The 19227-nt window shown below is 36.6% G+C and overlaps 1 protein-coding gene across 8 annotated transcripts in view; it reads right to left on the reverse strand.

The window, feature by feature from the left end:
- UTRN (utrophin) overlaps window positions 1–19227 on the reverse strand; it is a 500702-nt gene that overhangs the window by 223981 nt on the left and 257494 nt on the right. For all 8 annotated transcript variants that reach the window (XM_088023855.1, XM_088023858.1, XM_088023856.1 and 5 more), the window contains one exon: window positions 13488–13677. In XM_088023855.1, the coding sequence (XP_087879981.1) occupies window positions 13488–13677 (190 nt within the window). The remainder of the gene's footprint in view (window positions 1–13487; window positions 13678–19227) is intronic.

A 19227-nucleotide genomic window follows, 5' to 3' on the forward strand; every position in this document is an offset into this window, starting at 1 on the left:
GGGTTTTCCATAAAAGACTATAGTTAATAGTATACCTGTACCAAGAACAGTAATTCAAATGTTTTGAGAGTGAACTTAGATTCAAAACTGATGGCATAAAAACCCGTAATTCTTAAAAATGATGAGAATACATTAAGAGGCTCGGCAGTTTCTTTCCATTCTCTTCTAAGCAAACATGTTTGTTTTTCCTCCAGTGTCAGTCAGAGTAAAGATAACTTCTTTGCTCTGTTCAGTTTCTGGCAATGGAATAGGACTGCTTCCAAATGTGATGTTTGATGTAAATTAAGATTACATCAATTTCACTGTGGTTTATCTAGATTTTCAAGTGCCATCTGGGAGCCTAATCGATAATCTAGAGGAGCCCCCATAAATTGAGGAATACTCATCCTACAAGAGTTTCTGTCACAAGCTCAGTGGTCGATGGAAACTTGTTCTTGCACTACTTCAAGCTGAGTCTTCAGAACAAGTTACCTGAACTTCTTTATTTTACATGGAAAATGTAATGCTGTACTTTATGCATATATGCTGCTTACCATGTACCTTGGCATATGACAGCCATTCAATACATGATCTTTGAGTTGAACTGAAAAAAACAAAACAAACAAAAAAATAACAAAAAACAATGACAAAAAAACCCCACAAATTTCTTATTAGAAAAGACCCAGTCTAGAAAATTAGCTGACTATTTTCAATTTATTCTTTAAGAAGTTATTATGCACTTTTAAATATAATGATAAAAAACTGCATTTGAGCGTAGAGAATTAGTTGCAGTGAATACATAATTCAATACTTGTGTAATGAGACTCAAACCAAACTAAATTATGAATCAAAACCCAGAACCAACTATATTAATTTGCAATAAAATGAACCAATCCATCATTTTTTATAAAACTGCAAAATAAGCCCATTAAAAGATATCCAATGTCTAGAACAAAATCTTTGTTCTCTTAAAATTATACAGCCAGAATTCAAATATCAAAGTAGTTTTGAAAAGAACGTATTTCGTGGCACCTGGGTGGCTCAGTCGTTAAGCATCTGCCTTCGGCTCAGGTCACCATCCTAGGGTCCTGGGATGGAGCCTTACATCGGGCTCCTGCTCAGTGGGAAGCCTGCTTTTCCCCTGCTTCTTCCTCTCCCACTCCCCCTGCTTGTGTTCCTGCTCTCGCTATCTCTCTCTCTCTGTCAAATAAATCTTTAAAAAAAAAAAAAGATTTTATTTATTTATTTGACAGAGAGAGAGAGATAGTGAGAGCAGGAACACAAGCAGGGGGAGTGGGAGAGGGAGAAGCAGGCTTCCTGCTGAGCAGGGAGCCCGATGTGGGGCTCGATCCCAGGACCCCGGGATCATGACCTGAGCTGACGGCAGACACTTAACGACTGAGCCACCCAGGCACCCCAAAGAAAATCTTTGAAAAAAAAACATATTTCATCAGGCTTAAACTTCTAGGAGAAAACAAGTACATCTCCATTCTACAAAACTAGCAGTGATAAATATCCCTTATAGATGATCTGTCTCCTCATCTGTAAAATGAAATAGTTGAATCAGAGAATTTCCAACATCTCCTCATGTCTTAAAGGAAACTGTAGGCTAAATTTCTTTAGAAAATGAAATGCATAGGAAAATAATGTAGAATAAAACAGTATCTACTACTTAATGTGATTTCTCTTTCTATACCTTCTAGAGTGCACGGTTCATTTTAGCCCAGTATAATCCCTAAAACTCTCTGAAATTAAGTGTAAGGAGACACTAGATTGAGAAAACCTATATTTAGTTCAGATTGTGCCTCACACTAATTATTTTTTTTAAAGATTTTATTTATTTGAGAGAGAGAGAGAGAGAGAGAGAGAGAGAGAGCACAAGCAGGGGGAGGGGCAGAGGGAGAGGGAGAAACAGACTCTCCACTGAGCGTGGAGCCCAACAATACAGGACTGGATCCCAGGACCCTGAGATCATGACCTGAGCCCAAGTCAGATACTTAACCAACTGAGCCACCCCGGTGCCCCTAGCGAAGCAATTACTGACATGCTCTCTAACTTGTCAGTGTACCAATCCCGTTTCTCCATTTGTTTTTGGGAAAAATGATGATTTCTTTCCTACCTATCTCTTAAGGATAAATAATAATATAATTATTAATTAACACCATATATATTAATGATGAAATATGAGAAAACACTCTGTAAATTCTAGAACACTCTAAAAATGAAAGGAAATTATATCAGTAGTAACAAGACCTTTTTTAGTCATGAAAACCTGCAGTTATTTTATAGCTGTATTTGACCATTTTTCTTTCAATTTTCTTAAAGCAAAATAGTCTGTTGTAAAAACAGTACAATGCCATCTTCCATTTGATGTTTTTCCAAAATTCTTGCTTAAGCTTTATCAAGCCATATTCTCATATCAGCCTGTTATTTATTAAGCATTACAAGGCTCTGTCTGCTTTTATAAGTGAGCTTTGTTATAAATTAATCTTCTATAATTCCACAGAACTGAACAAACTCAAAGAAGAAAAATGAAAAGAAACCATCTGATGCACTTCATATGCTTTCCAATTTCAATTATTTGGACTCATTTACCTTGCCCAGAAATGAATAAACTTGGTGAAACTGAGAAAGCTACCATAGCATGAAATTTTCTATATTCTTTTATCTCTATGGTAAGAGTTCTACTAATTGCTTATTTTAGAGAGCTAAAAATAAACCATCAAATATCCCAAGAGAAGCTGGCAGTGCTCACAGTCCCTAGTAAGAAGGAGTGGGTCATGTCTGTACATTTAAAATCCAGCAGTACATTCACCTTGGAAATTTCCCCCTTGAAATTTAATAAACTTTACCCCTAGGTAAACACAGATATCAACATTTTAGTCACAATTATCAAATGCTACTCTAAAAACAAAGGAGAACTTTTATCCATATCCATAATGCTACTCCAACTCTGTCAGATTGACTTTGTCCCTGATTTGTAGATCACAGATCTAGACTTATGCAAATAATGGTATCTTGGCTATTAAGGAACTATTTAAAATGCAATCCTGTAGAATGGTTTTAATTACTTTTTAGTTAATTGACAAAGCATTCCATCATATCTAATTATACTACGTCTAGCTAAAAGTCATTAATGGCATGAGTTTTCTGATTAATAAAATGTTAGTTAGATAACTGGTTTTTTAAAATGATTTTGATATACACCTTGACTTGGGGAGCTATGGCAACATGGAGATCAGAGAATCATCTAAAATCATGCTGCTGCTTTCAGAAGCCACGGGAAAATATCTGATGACACACAGAGATCTAATTCCTGTCTCCATTGACCCACCTTGCTTCATCTATCATCTCAGCCCCCTGAAACGGCACAGGGACAGAGAGTAAGGGAAGTAGTCTGCCCAGGGTCCATACAGCTGTGAGGCAACATGCCTAATGCATCAGTGACGACTGATTAAATAAATGCACGCAAATCCTTCCATGTATGGCATTTTTCTCCATTAAACCTCAGCCTTCAAAAATTTTCTGAAGTAACCAAACCGAGAATTTCTCATAAAACCAAGAAGAGCCAATGCTCATACAATCAACCGGAGTTCTACATCTCGGCTAGAGACCATGACTCCGACCTTCTACGGTTCAGACGATCCTGTGTATGATTTGATTATGGAGACTGAGAGCTGACCTTACAATACCTACATTTCAACATTCAGATCACGACAAAGTAAAGCATCATCACCCTAAAACATGTGAAGATTTGATTACTCATGGATAGTAGTTTTCCACCTGAAGAAAAAAAAAAAAGGTGGGGAAATGTTTGGGAATAAAAAACATAAAATTTAACTATGTGGGGTGTAAGTCATTTGAAAATACACCATTCCATTCCACACCTTCTTAAAAACACATACTCAACCTCAACTATCTCTACATAAAGGGGACCCACACGTGTAGGTGAAAAATGGTGTGTGGATTTACTTTGTCAATGAATCTGAAACTCTGTTCAGATACTCTGTACCTTTGTGGTCATACATCCTTGGCCCATGACAGCATACCCTTCCACATAGCTCTATGTTGTCTACATGCGCAAACACACACACACACACACACACACACACACACACACACACACACAGCAAGGCTTCTATAGTCATCGCTGGCCAGTCCAGATTTGCGAGGCAAGATCTCAAGATCTTCTGGTCTCTATTTTTCAGAGTACTCATCGACAACCACTCTGACAGCACAGAAGACGTGGTTTTTCAGGGATGACTTCACGAACAGCACCATCGTGAAAGCCTGAGTGCCCCATAAGCCAAGGCCGGGAACAGCCACAGTTTCACTAAATCAGTGGTCACCAAAATGGCGTGAGTTTGACACAGAGAGTAAAGGACAACTAACTGAGGTGTAAGAAGAGAAAAGTGGAAAGTAAGAACAAAATTATGCTCTTCTAATATTTAATATGTGACTTGCCCGTAGCATATGTGTATAATTTTAAAATGACTATATGTTTGTGTGTATATATAAGTTTAAAATATTTTTGCTGATAGGACTACGGGATCAAAAAAGTTTGCAGATGATTAAAGCCACAAAAGTTAAAGTGATTTATATACATATGCAGGCAAACAGAAGTTACATTACTTAAATCAAAATTTTTTAAATGCTTATTAAGTCTTGAGGATTCCAATTTATAACACTATATATTTTTTTCTTATTTTGCTATAAGGTTCATATCTCAATCTGCTTTACAAAAAAAGCTGCTTTTACCATGTCCTCAATTAATAAATATTTTATGAAAATGGACACTAAGGAAAAAAACAGGACTTATAAAACTCCTTTCTGACTCAACATAAATTCAGCTTTATACAAAGATTTAATGATAAAATATCCTCAAATAATCACATAACAATGAAAACAAATTAATTTTATATTTTAAATCACTTACATTCAGTTGTTTTTGCTGTGCTCTGTTAGAAGAAAAGTTGTTTTTTATAATCATTAATATTTTAAAGGAACCAAAATTAGCATCCAGCATGAGGTGATTTTAGGTCATCAGGGCAATTTCGTTGCTGCTAATTGTATCTCGAAGTAAGCATTACTTCTGTTTCAGTTTCCTACCCAAATTTTATGGCATGTATAAGGAAGAAATATTTTTAAAGGCAAAAATACAAGTGAATGTGTGAATAGGTGGAGAGGAGGAAAAGCATATTTTAACTCTGAGAGCCACGAATTCTAAGTTCTATCTACCCCCCCTTCAAAGCATAGAGGAAACACACAAAATGAGAATTTTCAACATAGATTGACAAATGTGTAACACATGATCTATTTTCTGACACTCAAGAGAAGTATGAAAAGAAGCAAAGACAAGGTATCACAGAGGAAAGTCTGATAAAAGACTAAATTTCCACATAATTATGTAAAAAAGAGAGATCCTGAAGAAGAAGAAAAGAGGGTAAGAATATTAACAGACACTGGATTTCAAAATGCCAATATGAATTTAAAATAGTCACATCTCCCTTAGTTTATGCAACATTTTTTCCTCATTCACTTTGATCTGTAAATGTATTTACAAGAGACTTCTATATTTTTATGAAGAAACACTGAAACTTAACAGCACTTCCTTTCTAAGAAACCAAATTTAGAGAATGTAGGAGGTATAGGGAGAGACAGTCATTATAACATTCACAATTTAAGGGGAAAAGAATTTATGGTATCTTAAGGCAAATATACACCAAACTTGTTTAAACGTTTAAATAGTACACAAAGACTACTGATAATTATAATACAATTATGTATTTTCACTTTCTATAGATAGATACCTACCTATGCCAGTATTTGGGATAGCAACCGTTAATATTTAGTTCTGCAACTAAAACTTTTATTTATACCATATAAGTTAACACAGCTCAGTAACTAAGATCAATTTTCAAAATATAACCAAGCAAATAAATAATATCTCTTACTAGCTGATTTATTTCATAGTAATTTTGCCACTTCCTATTCTAGACTTCCAATTCCTCAGCCAAAATCTCATATATAACTGCCTTATATTGACACCTGCTGGCAAGTAGTGGAATTGCATATTTCTCATTTGATTATCTGGGCAGTTGTTAATTTTCCATCTGAGGAAAGAAATGAAGAAGGCGACATTTCAACTGGGCAAATAATACAACTTTTAATTTTTTAAAACCAAAAGTACATTTATTCTAAACATTTAAATTTTAAGTTTATTTAGGAAATTTTAAGTCTCAAGAAATCTATCCAAAGAGTACTTCTGATGGCAATTACTTTATCCAATGACTTTAGTAGTTGAACGTGTGCTTATTTGGGGTATAATTATGAAACTAAATAACTTCCTCTAGTATTTGAACTTCTACTGTTTCCTACCTCAGACTAACTTAATACTTTGGTCACATGACTTGAGAAAAAGACCTGATTTTGTGAAAGTATGCATATAAATGGATCAGAAAAATAACCCAGCTAATAAAAAAATGCTTTATATATTCACACTTGTAGTTAAAGAGGTAAAATAACACGCCTTAGTGAGCTTTTACTCTGTTATCAAAGCTGCCTGTTCCTGAAATACATAAAATGTTTATACCAGAATAAACATATTCTCTGAAGCGAACCAAAACACAACACACTGAAATAATTAATTTATGGATTTTTAGTTGTATTAAGTTTTAATTAAATTCTCATGCAAATGAAACCCTTATAAGTATTTCTGCAAAGAACGCCCCGCTACCAATCTGTCTCCTAAAACTTTTCAAAAAAAGTTTCTAGACAGAAATACAGTTAATTGACCAAGCTGTAAAAAATAAAAATATATGATAAAGTTAATAGAATACTGCTTTCCCTTTCTAATGCACTGCCACATAACATGCGGTTTAGATGCTTGGACATGTCATATTTTCCATCATCGGAAAAGCCATATTGTCCTAGAGACAGTCGTTCCAATTACAAATGAGTTTGGGCAGCTAACAGGGCAACAAGATGCATTCTTGAGAATGGTACTAAGTGCATGATGAAGGCAGAATGTGGTACTGCGGTGCTGTATAAATTGCTTTCACATTCCTATTACAATTCCTTCCTTCCTTTTCTACCAAATTGCTCCAATTTTTGACAAAGTAACGAGACAGTATGAACATGGCATATCAGACAAAACTATGATCAAAAATACAATAGGCAACTTTTCTTTAAAACACAAGAGCCCATTCAATGGTTTATGTTTAGGATGACGTAGTATTTGAAATTTGCAAGTGTCAAACAAGTTGCCTCCTGAAAGTGCACTTAATCCACCTGTTCAAATAAAATTAAGTTCTTCAAGTTTAGCTATAATATATGAGGATTCAAGAATATAGGGGATAGTTTATGATGAGATTCAGTCCAGTAGTTTCGAAAATGTGCTTTAATTTTTTAATGGGAACACAATTAACTAGAAAGGGATAGACAGTTATTAAGTAATCTACTGAATTATTTTAAACTCTTCTTTTAAATTCACTGAAATTTACACGATTAATATACCTGGTAATTCAATATTAAGACATTACAAAGTACCACCGAGGTAACAGGTCTTAATGAATGTAGTTTTGCCGTATTTTCTCCAGTTTATCAGCCCTTCTCAGAAGATAAGATTTTGTCAAATGCAAAATAAAAGATGCACTACAACAATACTTGTTTCAGATGCTCAAACAAAATTTAACGAAGCAATTCACTTTCACAGCTTTTATAATCGGTCACTAAGAAAAGGAATCTTTCCTTGGTAAGAACCCTGAAAGGTTAGTTTTTAGAGCCTGAGAAACAGGAGAATTGTCAGACACCCGAGATCCTCATTTCAATCACTCAGTTACCTTACAGAGCTTCTGATACCGAGGAGAAGAAACTGCCATCCTTTGTAAACGATGTAACAAAACCACAACTTTCTGCAGAGACGTTCTCACCACAGCCATCATTTTAAGTTTACCACACTTCTGGAGACACCTCAGAATTTGCATTATAAATGAAGAGCAATGATCATTTCCTCCCGGTCACTGGACAATGATTTGCCAGTTCTCTGAGCATGCTCGTTTCCAGGAATGCATTTGAAAGATACAGGGGTTTAGGGGCTAGGCAAAAGGAGGCTGGTATTCCTTCAACTTCTTCTCAATTTAAAAAAAAAAAACACAGAAAAACGCCACAAAGAAAGCCCCCCCAGCAGAGGCTCACAGCCGGTACTTGCTCAGCGCCGCACCGGCAGACAATGAGCAAGTTGTTGAGCCAAAGGCAGCCTGGGGTTGAGAGGAGTACGCTCCGTAGCCAAAAAGGATATTAAGTGAAACATTAAAGCTGCAGATACATAGCAGACATCCCCTGAGAACCGAGATTCAACACATCACCACGGTGCCTGCCTCGAGGCTAGTTTATATTAAGAGATGGAGTGGTATTCATTCACTCGCTCTAAAGAGAGATGCGTTCGCTTCCCCACTAAATGTAGCTCTCTTGCTGTGCTCTGTGGGATGAGTGAACATTGTTATAAATCTTGAGAAGAGCAGAAGGGTACCTGACTTTAATGAGATCAGCCCCTACATTAAGTGCTAATAAATCACCTCCAGACAGGTCTCGGAACAAGATCATCTAAAACAAAACGGAACAAGAAATACCTGCAGGGGATATGTGGCTTTACCTAGGATACCCTAAAAGCAGGGTCGTCCGTGGGCTCTCAGACGCCTGCCTAGGAGAAAAGCCATGAGAAATCACATATCTAATGTTAGGTTAGGACTTCTCTAACTAAACAGTGAGCTTAATAAAATACAAAAAAAAAAAAAAGTCTGTAACTGACTACTAACATTCCAAATGACCACATTTCCCCTGAAGACAGCATCTTCGTGATCTCATCTTATTTGCCATAATGCTGTTTTAATTTTATAAGAAACATAAAACATGATTATACGATATAAAAACCCAGGACAGAATTTGGGTTTTTTTTAGGTATGTGCATATGTGAGGTGTGTCTTCCACTGTGGCTTGGACACTATTACAAGTATCATTTGGGGTAAAGTACTCTTAGGAAATGAGCAAAATAACCCAGAATGATTAAATGACGGGGTCAAAGGGCACAGCCAGAAATAGAAGCCAGACGTTTCTCATTATCAGTGTCCTGCTCAAACTAATGACCCAGGTAAGGCTGCTATTCTCTACTGTTGTCATGATTCTTTAAAAGAAATGCAGTCCTGAAAGTATTTGTTTCTCTTCTTTTACTTTGTCCGCCTTCCCAGTCCCTCATGTTAGTGTGATTGAAAGTCCTACACTGGGTCTCATACAGTTGTGTTTATCAGGCAGTGTTTGTGTATATTTTGCTGCTTCTCCTTGTATATTTTTTTTCCCCTGCAGGTCTATACTGAGAACCTATACTGCCTCCCTCTGGATAGGCTAACAATGTCAAAACATCTACACAAAGCCAAAACCTGAAGAGGCAGTCAGTGATGTAACCAAAAATACTAAGTTCACAGGCAAAAATATAGAAACAAACAGCTTTGTGATTATTTAGGTGTAGGGGTTTGGGGAGCTGGTAAAGGGGGACTGATAGCAAAGCAATATGTGGGTTCTTTGCGGGGGAGGATGAAAATGTTCTCTTTGATTGTGGTGATTGCTGCACAACTCTGTGAATACACACACACTAAAAACAACTAAATTGTATACCTTAAAGTGGATGGCTTGTGTGGAATGTGAATTATATGTCAGTAAAGCTGTTATCAAAAAACTATATGAAGTTGTAATTCCTGTCCCTGAACCAGCAGGTGAAGCGTACACAACAGAGGTATGACCCACCAAACCCCATGCTGGCTCTGGACGTGGGTATCGGGCAAGATCAGCCACAATCTAAACAGTCAAAACCTGCACCTATGGAATGAGAGGAGGAAAATTAGGCTGAAACAGAACACAGGAGATAAAAATATAACAATCCCCAAACACATCTTGTGCAAGAGCAAAAATAGCCACCTATCGTAAAACCACCCCCAAAAGGCAGGAGGGCAGCACGCTTTTGTCCAGGAAAGAATCAGATCATCTCAGTTAATTGGTTCCTGCTAAACTGTAAAGCTTATACTTTGAAATACAATTAAAATGATAATAATATCCTAGAATGTAGACAAGAAAATTCAGAATCAATGCATTTGAACCAATAAACTTAGAGGGAGGCCAATACTAGGCTTTCCTTCAAAGAAAAAAAAAATTTCTGCAGTTGAGTCAAATTCCCTTACATAAATACAGATCCACAGTGACAAAGGCATAGTAAGGCATCTCCTCCTGGATGTTACCCAAATGCCTTATTTCAACATAGTCAAAAGGAAATTGATCATTCCTTCACACTCCACACTAACTGGCACCATCTCCCTGAGTTTTTCTTTCCCTGTATTTCCAATCGTGGCCTCTAATCCCGCCTGGCAATCTTCTTAGTCTCTCCTCTTCCCTTGTCTACCCATACTATCAAGTCAGTAGGTCTATTCCCCCCTGGGACGGCCTCATTTCTGGTCATTATCCCCTCTGCAGATGGCTGCAAGACTATCTTAGCAGACTGCATGCCCTACTGGCAGTTTTGCCCAGTTCAAATCCACTCCTCACAATGCTATCGGCTAGATTCCTAATAAAATACAAATCCCACTGCATCCTCTCTTGCTCACTATTCTTTAATGACTTCTCCCTACTGCCACCAGCTTAAAATATAAAATACTTAGCAAGTCAAGTAAGACCCTCGATGATCTGGACCACTCAGAAATTCAGGAGCTTCTCTCTCCAAAGGATTGGGTTTTCTCTTGCCAACTCTGCTGAGGAGGAAAGCCTAACTGCCTTGCAGCCAAGCAGTAAAACATAAATACATAAATCCAAATGATCATCCATCCTTAACAGAAATGGCATGTATCATAGCATACTCCCAGAAATTAATCTTCATCTTCCATGGTGCTTCCAAACTATCCTTTATCAAAAACTTACTCAAATTCACCTTAAACTGAAAACAGAACAGACTTGTTCATCTTCATGAAATATTCCTATGGCTCTGCATCCAGTTGTCCTAAGACATGAAGCAAGTACCGCCAGTGAATGTGCACCAAGTGCACACAGACTGAGGTCCTTATTCCATCTTTTTCAGTGCACCCATAAACTGCCCACCCCTACCCCCACCCCCCTACCATCACATCACCAGAAAATTTATTTTATAATTTCAGACACTCTTGTTTGTACATTCATTTTCTTCAACAAACATGTTTCCATTCCCAAACATTCCATTTATTTTAACTACCTGTTCATTCACACAAATGGAGGCGTCATTAATACAAAAAGTCATGGGATAATTTAAATTCTCTTGTCTCGGAAATACTCAGCAAAAGGTACTAAGGGTCTTAAATGCATCTACCTATAAGGTGCCAAAAATAAAGACATAGGATTTTTTTTAAATAAAATGGAGAGAATGTTTTAAAATTAAGATCATTTTTAAAAGGAGCAAGGCAGTGAAAAATCATGCAAATTATCATAACAGGAAATATCCTAAACAAAAGCAAATACATGTGTTTATCTTTAGACAAACAAAGAGACTGAAATAGGCTCTTAATAAATGCCCTCTTTTATACTTCTTATGAGGCACAACATTAAATTTCGGCAACTATTTTTGAGAGGCATTTACTATACATGTCATAATGTGCTTTATTATTTTAGTCAGTAACCTTTCTTTCTTGGTGCTGGTTGCCATAAGACAAGCAATCTTGTGCTTAGTTATTTTTATTTAGAAGGAATTTAAACATCTTCATTTACATTTATTTCTACCGTTTGGGTATTCACTAACTATCGAGAAGAATTCTGGCTACGGTAAGAATATATCCCAAGATAAAATGTGCCAGAAGACATTATTAAATGCAGACCGGTCTGCATTTTGCTGATGCTCATCATCAAGGTTCATTTCAAGCCTCCTTTGCTCATTGTCTAAAAACTGTTGCCTCCTCAAATGCACAGCCTGGGTATCTTCTTTTTACACCATTAGGTAAAGTAAGCATCTGTGAGCATTTATAGATCAGGCTTCCAGTTGTCCAAATCATAAAAAACAATACATTCTAGCATTGGCCCACACTTAGAGCCCTCTCTAACCTCCCGAAAATGAGACGATAGCTAAATATTTCTTCAAATAACATGGACAGTGGCCTCCTGAGATTCTAGATGGTGAGACAAAAGAACATATTTAACCTCAATACCTGCTGGGTCACCTTCATCACCAAGTCACAAATGTATTATGCAATGAACAAGAAATAAGAAGTAATGTAGGAAAACACAGATTTTCGTTAATCTCGACGACTCCACCATAAAACACCCTAATAGTCCATATGCATGGGAACAAGTTACAAATAAGTCTATTCCCAAAAGGTCCTTTAAAAAAAATGTTGATACTTTTTAGTGAAAACAATTTCAAACTTAGAGATAATTCCTAAGAATAGGAATAGTTCTAAGAAAGCTACTGTACCCTCTATCCAGATCCACATATTTGTGAACATTCTGAGTTTCAAGGGAAGAGAATTCTAAGAAAGGATTCAAAAAGGTCATCACACTGAATTTCATAAAGGTGAAGTTAGGGTCCACGGTTAGCAGTCAGTGTTTACCTAGAATGTGCACATGGCACCGCGTCGGCAACAGTATGGAGTAACGTATTCTCTGCCCTTGAGGAGTCATGTGATCAGCTGGGACAGGAGAAGACATGCCTCAGATGACATTGGGTCATGAGTTCACAGGCATATCAGAAATAATAACAGTCAAAATGATGTGCGAATGACATGGCAGAGAGAAGTAAGCAGATGTGAAACTGTGGTAGACAAGGGAACTGCACCATTAAAATCGGTTTAAAGGAGAAGGTCTGCGATTGGCAAGACTAGGTCATTCTACACAAAGATGGTAACTTCAAGGGCACTGAAGCAGTTGTACTTGGGGGCAGAGAAAGGGTACAGTCATGCTACGTGAGATTCCTCATACATTTTTGTAAAGGAAAGATCTTGTGTTAGCGCATTTCGTGGAGGAGAAGAATTTGAACCTCAGACTGCATCTGCAGTCATAGCTATCAAGCTAGAGACATAAAAGTAATATATCCAAGCCTAATGCTCTTAGTTGTAAATTAAGCCACAGAGCCTTTGCAGCTTTTATATTATGTTAAAATAAATGGAGAAAGAAGCAACTTCATATTAAAAGGAAATGCCCTTATAATTTAGGATTCAATAAGGCTAAGTGTGTAGGGCTTAAAATGACAAAAACAGAACAGCTATGAGCCTGTAAGTCTAAATAAACAAGTATTACTTCCATTAAAAAAAGGTGTTTTTTCTCTCTTACTAAGTAAAGTATTTTAGAGATCGTCTTTCCCGAAACCAATGATTCACAGGGGAGAGCATGGATCTCATAACCGAATGAGGTAACAATCTCACCCTTTAACGGTAATAAATTTGCATGTCGCTGGATCAAAAGAGCACAGCGGAAATAAAATTGCTGGGTGCAGGTCCCTGCACACTTGCCTGCAGCTGCCGTGTGAGCTCCCTGGCCAGCACCGTGTCCTGAAGCACATTCTCCCGCTGAGAGGCGTCCGCAAGCACATTAACTGTGGTTTCCGCTTCTTGTATCCACTTTAGGAAGTTCTCCAGATCCCGGCGAGAGGCCTGCACGGTCCTCAACTCCACTTCCAAGGCACTCTGTCTGTCAGCAATGCTGCAAGGAACAACATGATAGGCACGGCTCTATGACTTATGGTGGGACAGCCCACATCACGCATGCCCTAACAAACAAATTAACAGACAGCCTCCGAGGAACCTTTATTTATTTAAGGACCTAAGGTAAGTGGGACATTTATTTATATGTGTGTCTTGAATAATCCTTCATGGGAGGAGTAATGTGAATAGCGAGAAGAGGGAGAGGGGGAGAGACATCTAAATAGTAACAAAATCACATTCATATCATAAAATAATTATGACTCCATTTTGCAACTCCTAATTGTATATTAAGTTATCCCCCAATGTTTTATTTCAATACCTTAGTATAATGCCTGACACTCAGAGGAAATATCAATAAATATTCATGCAATGAGTGACTAAATGAATTCTAGGAAGCAGTAAAATCAGAAGAAATACTTAAGATAAAATGAAAATAATTTAAAGGGCTTACTTTACCTATTTTAAAACAACTGAGATCAATACAAATTGGTTCTTTAAGCTGATTTAATAATATTATATTTGAAAAACATTGGAAAATCAAGCTTTTAGAAACCCTTCATTAAATCTACATCAAAATTAATACACAGAAATATGGAGTTGCATGATTTAAGAGAAACACATATCTGTAAATTCAATCTTTAAAACTTTATATACCTCAAAGCTTCATAAGAAGAAAACAAATCATTTTAGATGCACCTGGGTGGATCAGTCGGTTAAGCGTCTGACTCAGTTTCAGCTCAGGTCACGATCTCAGTGTCGTGAGATCGAGCCTTGCATAGGGCTCCATGCTGGGCATGGAGCCAGTTAAGATTCTCTCTCTCTACCTCTGCCCCTCCCTGTGCCACGCTCTCTCTCTCTTTCTCTCTCAAAAAAAAAAAAAAAAAAAAAATTAAAAATGGATACTAACAATTACACCCTAGGTGTTTAAACCCAAGGGAACTGAAAACATGTATCTACACAAAAACTTGTGTACAAGTTTTCAGATAGCATCATTATTTATTATAGCCAAACACTACAATCAACCCAAATGTCCATCGATAAAGCAATGGATAGATAAAATGTAGTATACCCGTACTTGAATTATTCAACCATAAAAAGTAACAAAGTACTACTACTTGTTGTAACGTGTATGAACCTTGGAAACATGCTGAGTGAGAGAAGCCAGACACAAAAGGCCACATATTGTGTGATTCTATTCATATTTATATGAAATGTCCAAAAGAGGCAAATCAACACAGAGAGAAAAGAGACTAGTTGTTGCCCAGGACTGGAGTGGAAGGCAATGGGGACTGCTACTTGGGTATTCGGTTTCTTTTCGGGATGATACAATGTTCTGAAATTAAGAGTATTGTGATGGTTGCACAACATGGTGAATATACTAAACTCTGAGTTGTACACTTTAATAGGGTTAATTTCATGGTATATGAACTATATCACAATAAAAAGTCAGCATGTGTAATATCTCATTTATATATATTTTCTATTTCATCCACTCATCTACCCATACATCACGCATCCATCTACCTGTCCTATATACAGGACTGTGTATATACAGATAAAAGGATAAATGTCAGGAATGTTAATATTAAAAGTTATTTCTAGGTGCTGGGATTTAAGGTGATTTACTTTCCTGTTTGTACTTTTTCTGTATTCTTTGATTTTATAATGAACATGTTACCTTCTTCACACAACAATAAACAAATTCTTTAAATAAATAGGTAAAAAATTTAAACAGAGATCATCATAGAAGATATATGGGTGGCAAATAAGCACATGAAAAGATACTCAGCATCATTAATCATCAGAGAAATGTAAATTCAAACCACAATGAGATATCACTACAGATTGGAATCACTTTAAGAAAATGACTATACCAAGTGCGGGTGAGAATGCAGAGTAACTGCAACTCTCATACATTGCAAGTGCGAGTGTAAAATGGTACCGCCATTAAAAAACACTTTGGCAGACTTTTTTTATAAAGTTTACCGTGTACTCAGAACAATCCAGCAATCCTACTCCTAAATGCTCAAAAGAAATGAAAACATACACTTACACGAAACCCATATGCAAAACTTTATTCACAATGGCCCCAAACAGGTAATAACCCAAATGTCATCAAGTGGAAAACAGATAAACTGTAGTATATGCATACAATGGAACACTACTCAACAATAAACAACTGATAGATGCAACAACAGGGATGGAATCTCAAATGCATTCTGCTAAGTGAAAAAAGTCAGACATAAAAGCTGTTTCTATTCTTAAGCCATTCTAGAAAGTCATCAACCTCATCTGAGCATTTATCTACTAAAAAAAACTCCAAGAGTGTTTAGCTAGCTACAGAATAAACCCAAATTGCTTTTCCTGAAACTCAATGTCCTCTGTAATCTATCATTAATTCGCTTTTCTAGCTTATCCCCCAGTTCTCTCCAATACTCTGTTCAGGTCAACATGGTTATGTTCCTTTTTCTCTAGGATATTCTTAAGGCTGTGCCCATCCCAAAACTTCATATACACATAAAAATATCCTCCTGACCACCTCCACTTACCAAAATCCTCCTGATCCTTAGGGTTAAGGTCTACCTTTTTTAGAACATCCCAGAGCAATTAGATTTCCTTGCTCTGAGTTCATAAAAGGTCATTACTCCTCTCTATACAGAAATTAATCACATGTATCCTGGAAAAGCCCTTGGATTGTGATCTTATTTCACGCTTAAATTTTACTTTGATGGTATTACACGGGTTTGTTTTCTGTTCTTCTGTTCTGTAGACTCACTATGGGCAGAAGCAGTCTTATATATCTCCATATTTCTCAGAGTCCTTATTACAGTTTTATAATAAGTATTTATAGAATAATGACAGTCTATTTATAATGTATTTAAACTTACCTGCCAAACACCGAGTTTTCAAGAAGCTACTGAGAGATGGCCTCCACAAAAACCAGTTTGTAAATCAAGGAAAAAAAAAAAAAGATAGGAGAAGCACAAAAACAAGAGATCCAAGAGAGGGAGAAGCAAACAGGCCCTCGTGCTAATGGTGAAAGAGATCTCAGAAGAGACAGTGATGAATTGGGCCAGGTGAGGGCTGTCATCACCATTCCAACTGCTATGTTTTCTTATTTTAACTTGACAAAACTAATGAAGGATACACTCTGACAAAATAAGGAAATAACCCAAAAGATAAAAGAAAAACACACAAAAAAACAAACAAACAAAAAACACATAAAATCCAGGAAATAGGGATTCAAAACTCGGAGGAAAGTACAGAATATCCCTAGGATTATGGCTGTGCACCAGGCCTAGAAAGTATGTCTACAGAAGAAATGTCTCTAAGAAAAAAACATTAGAAGTGATAGACCACTTATTGTGATTGCTTTGTGGGAAATTACACTGTCAGACCTTTGGAAAATGTGGGAAGAATTAGTAACAGGTGCAAAGAAACTGAAACACATAAACGCAAGGCAATTACGAATTTCAGGTGAAAAAAACAGAGAGGAAGCAAAATTATAATAAACTTCAGTGCTTGGCTGTTAATGATGCTTAAACATACATTAACAATGTCAACACTGAATATCTGTTTATCTAAAAATTCAGCAATGAGATGGTATAGCCACTGTGGAAAACAGTCTAGTGATTCCTCAAAAAATTAAAAATAGAATTAACATACGATCTAGCAATTCCACTTTTGGGCATACACCCAAAAAATTGAAAATGGGGTCTTGAAAAGATATTTGTGCACCCATGTTCACAGCAGCATTATTCACAATAGGTAAAATGTGGAAGCAACCAAGTGTTCATCAACAAATGTATGGATAAGCAAAATGTAATATACACCTACAATGTAATATTATTCAGCCTTAAAAAGGAAAGAAATCCTGACATCTGCTACAAAATGGATGAACCTGGAGCACATTATACTAAGTGAAATAAGCTAGTCACAAAGACAAATACTGTATGATTCCACTTATATGAGGTACTTAGAGTAGTCAAATTCATAAAGACAGAGAGTAGAATCGTGGTCGCCAGGGGTAAGGGAAAGAAAGAATAGGGCATTATTGTCTAATGAGTACAGAGTTTTCATTTGCAAGGTGAAAAGAGCTATGGGGATGGATGGTGGTGATGGTTGCACAACAGCATGAATATTTACTACCATTGAATTGTATACTTAAAAATCGTTAAGACTGCAAATTTTATGTTACGTGTATTTTACCATAACAAAAAAAAGTGAAAAAAAATTCAATGATGAGGAAGGTAAGAAAATGGTAGCATGAGAAAGCTATACCCTATATGTTTACCAGAACAGTATATCAATAGACAGGGTCTAATACTGATGTTTTGGAAGATAATAGTACACTCATTTTATGTAGAACATGGAAATGTATAAATGACATAAGGAGAAGCCAAAAGGAGAAACAGGAGTTGCCCCTAGGGAGTGAGTAGTGAGAGAACTGCTATATTTTGTAATAAACCTTTAAGTACTTCTAATTTTTTAAATCATATGTATATATTTCTTTTATTTTCTAAAATTTAGAAGTTACCCACTAGAATTTGGGCTGTTAGTGTGGTGACTGGTGTTTTATCTTCCACCTAACCCCACCCATGTTTTCAATTTTTAAAATATCAACAGAAAAAAAGTATTAAGAAAAACCAAAAAAAAAAAGTGTGCCAAAAAGGTACCTAAATGCAAAAAATTTAAATGAGTACACACATGCAATTAATCAACCATGAATAGGCAGCTCTTCACACTCACATAAAATTAATGACTATATAATTGGGTAAAGTCAAACACTTGAATTCTACGGAATCAGTATCATTTATTTTTAAGAGTAGTCATATGTATAAAATAGGCTGTGTGGCAAACAGCTAATGTAAAAGTAGATCATTATAGATTAGCTCTATTAAACCTTAAGAATGCCCAGACTAGAAGCAAAAGGATGCAATGTCTGAGAGTCCTATGAGATTATTTACCTATAAAAATGAATCAATTATTAACCCTCAGTTCAGAGTTTTATTTTTTAATTTAAATTCAATTAATTAACATATAATGAATTATCAGTTTCAGAGGTAGAGGTCAGTGACTCATCAGTCTTATACAACACCCAGTGCTCATGACATCACGTGCCCTCCTTAGTGCCCATCCCCCAGTTACCCCCTAGCCCCCACCTCCCTCCCCTCCAGCCACCCTCAGTTTGTTTCCTATAATTAAGAATCTTTTATGGTTTGTCTCCCTCTCTGATTTCGTCTTGTTTTATTTTTTCCTACTTTTTACTTCTTTTACCTTAAATATCCTTCCTCCTCCCTGCCCATTCCCACTAACCTTCCCCGTCCGACCTAATTAATTTCTACCTTCCCTCCAGAACTTGGTGCAGACACCTTCTATGGCACCTCACTCCGCCCATGGCATGATGTCCTTTACCCTATTAGTGTGCCATGCTGCTGTCACAAATCACCACAAACTCAGTGGCTTAGAGCAACCTAAATTTATCATCTCACAGTTCTGTCAAGTTTCCAAAACAGGGCTCACTGGACTGAAATCAAGTTGTCAGCAG

Source organism: Eumetopias jubatus, unplaced genomic scaffold (assembly GCF_037043125.1).
Source record: "Eumetopias jubatus isolate StellerSeaLion01/CBP00866 unplaced genomic scaffold, mEumJub1_p1.0 scaffold_6, whole genome shotgun sequence".
In the NCBI taxonomy this organism is placed as follows: Eukaryota; Metazoa; Chordata; class Mammalia; order Carnivora; family Otariidae; genus Eumetopias; species Eumetopias jubatus.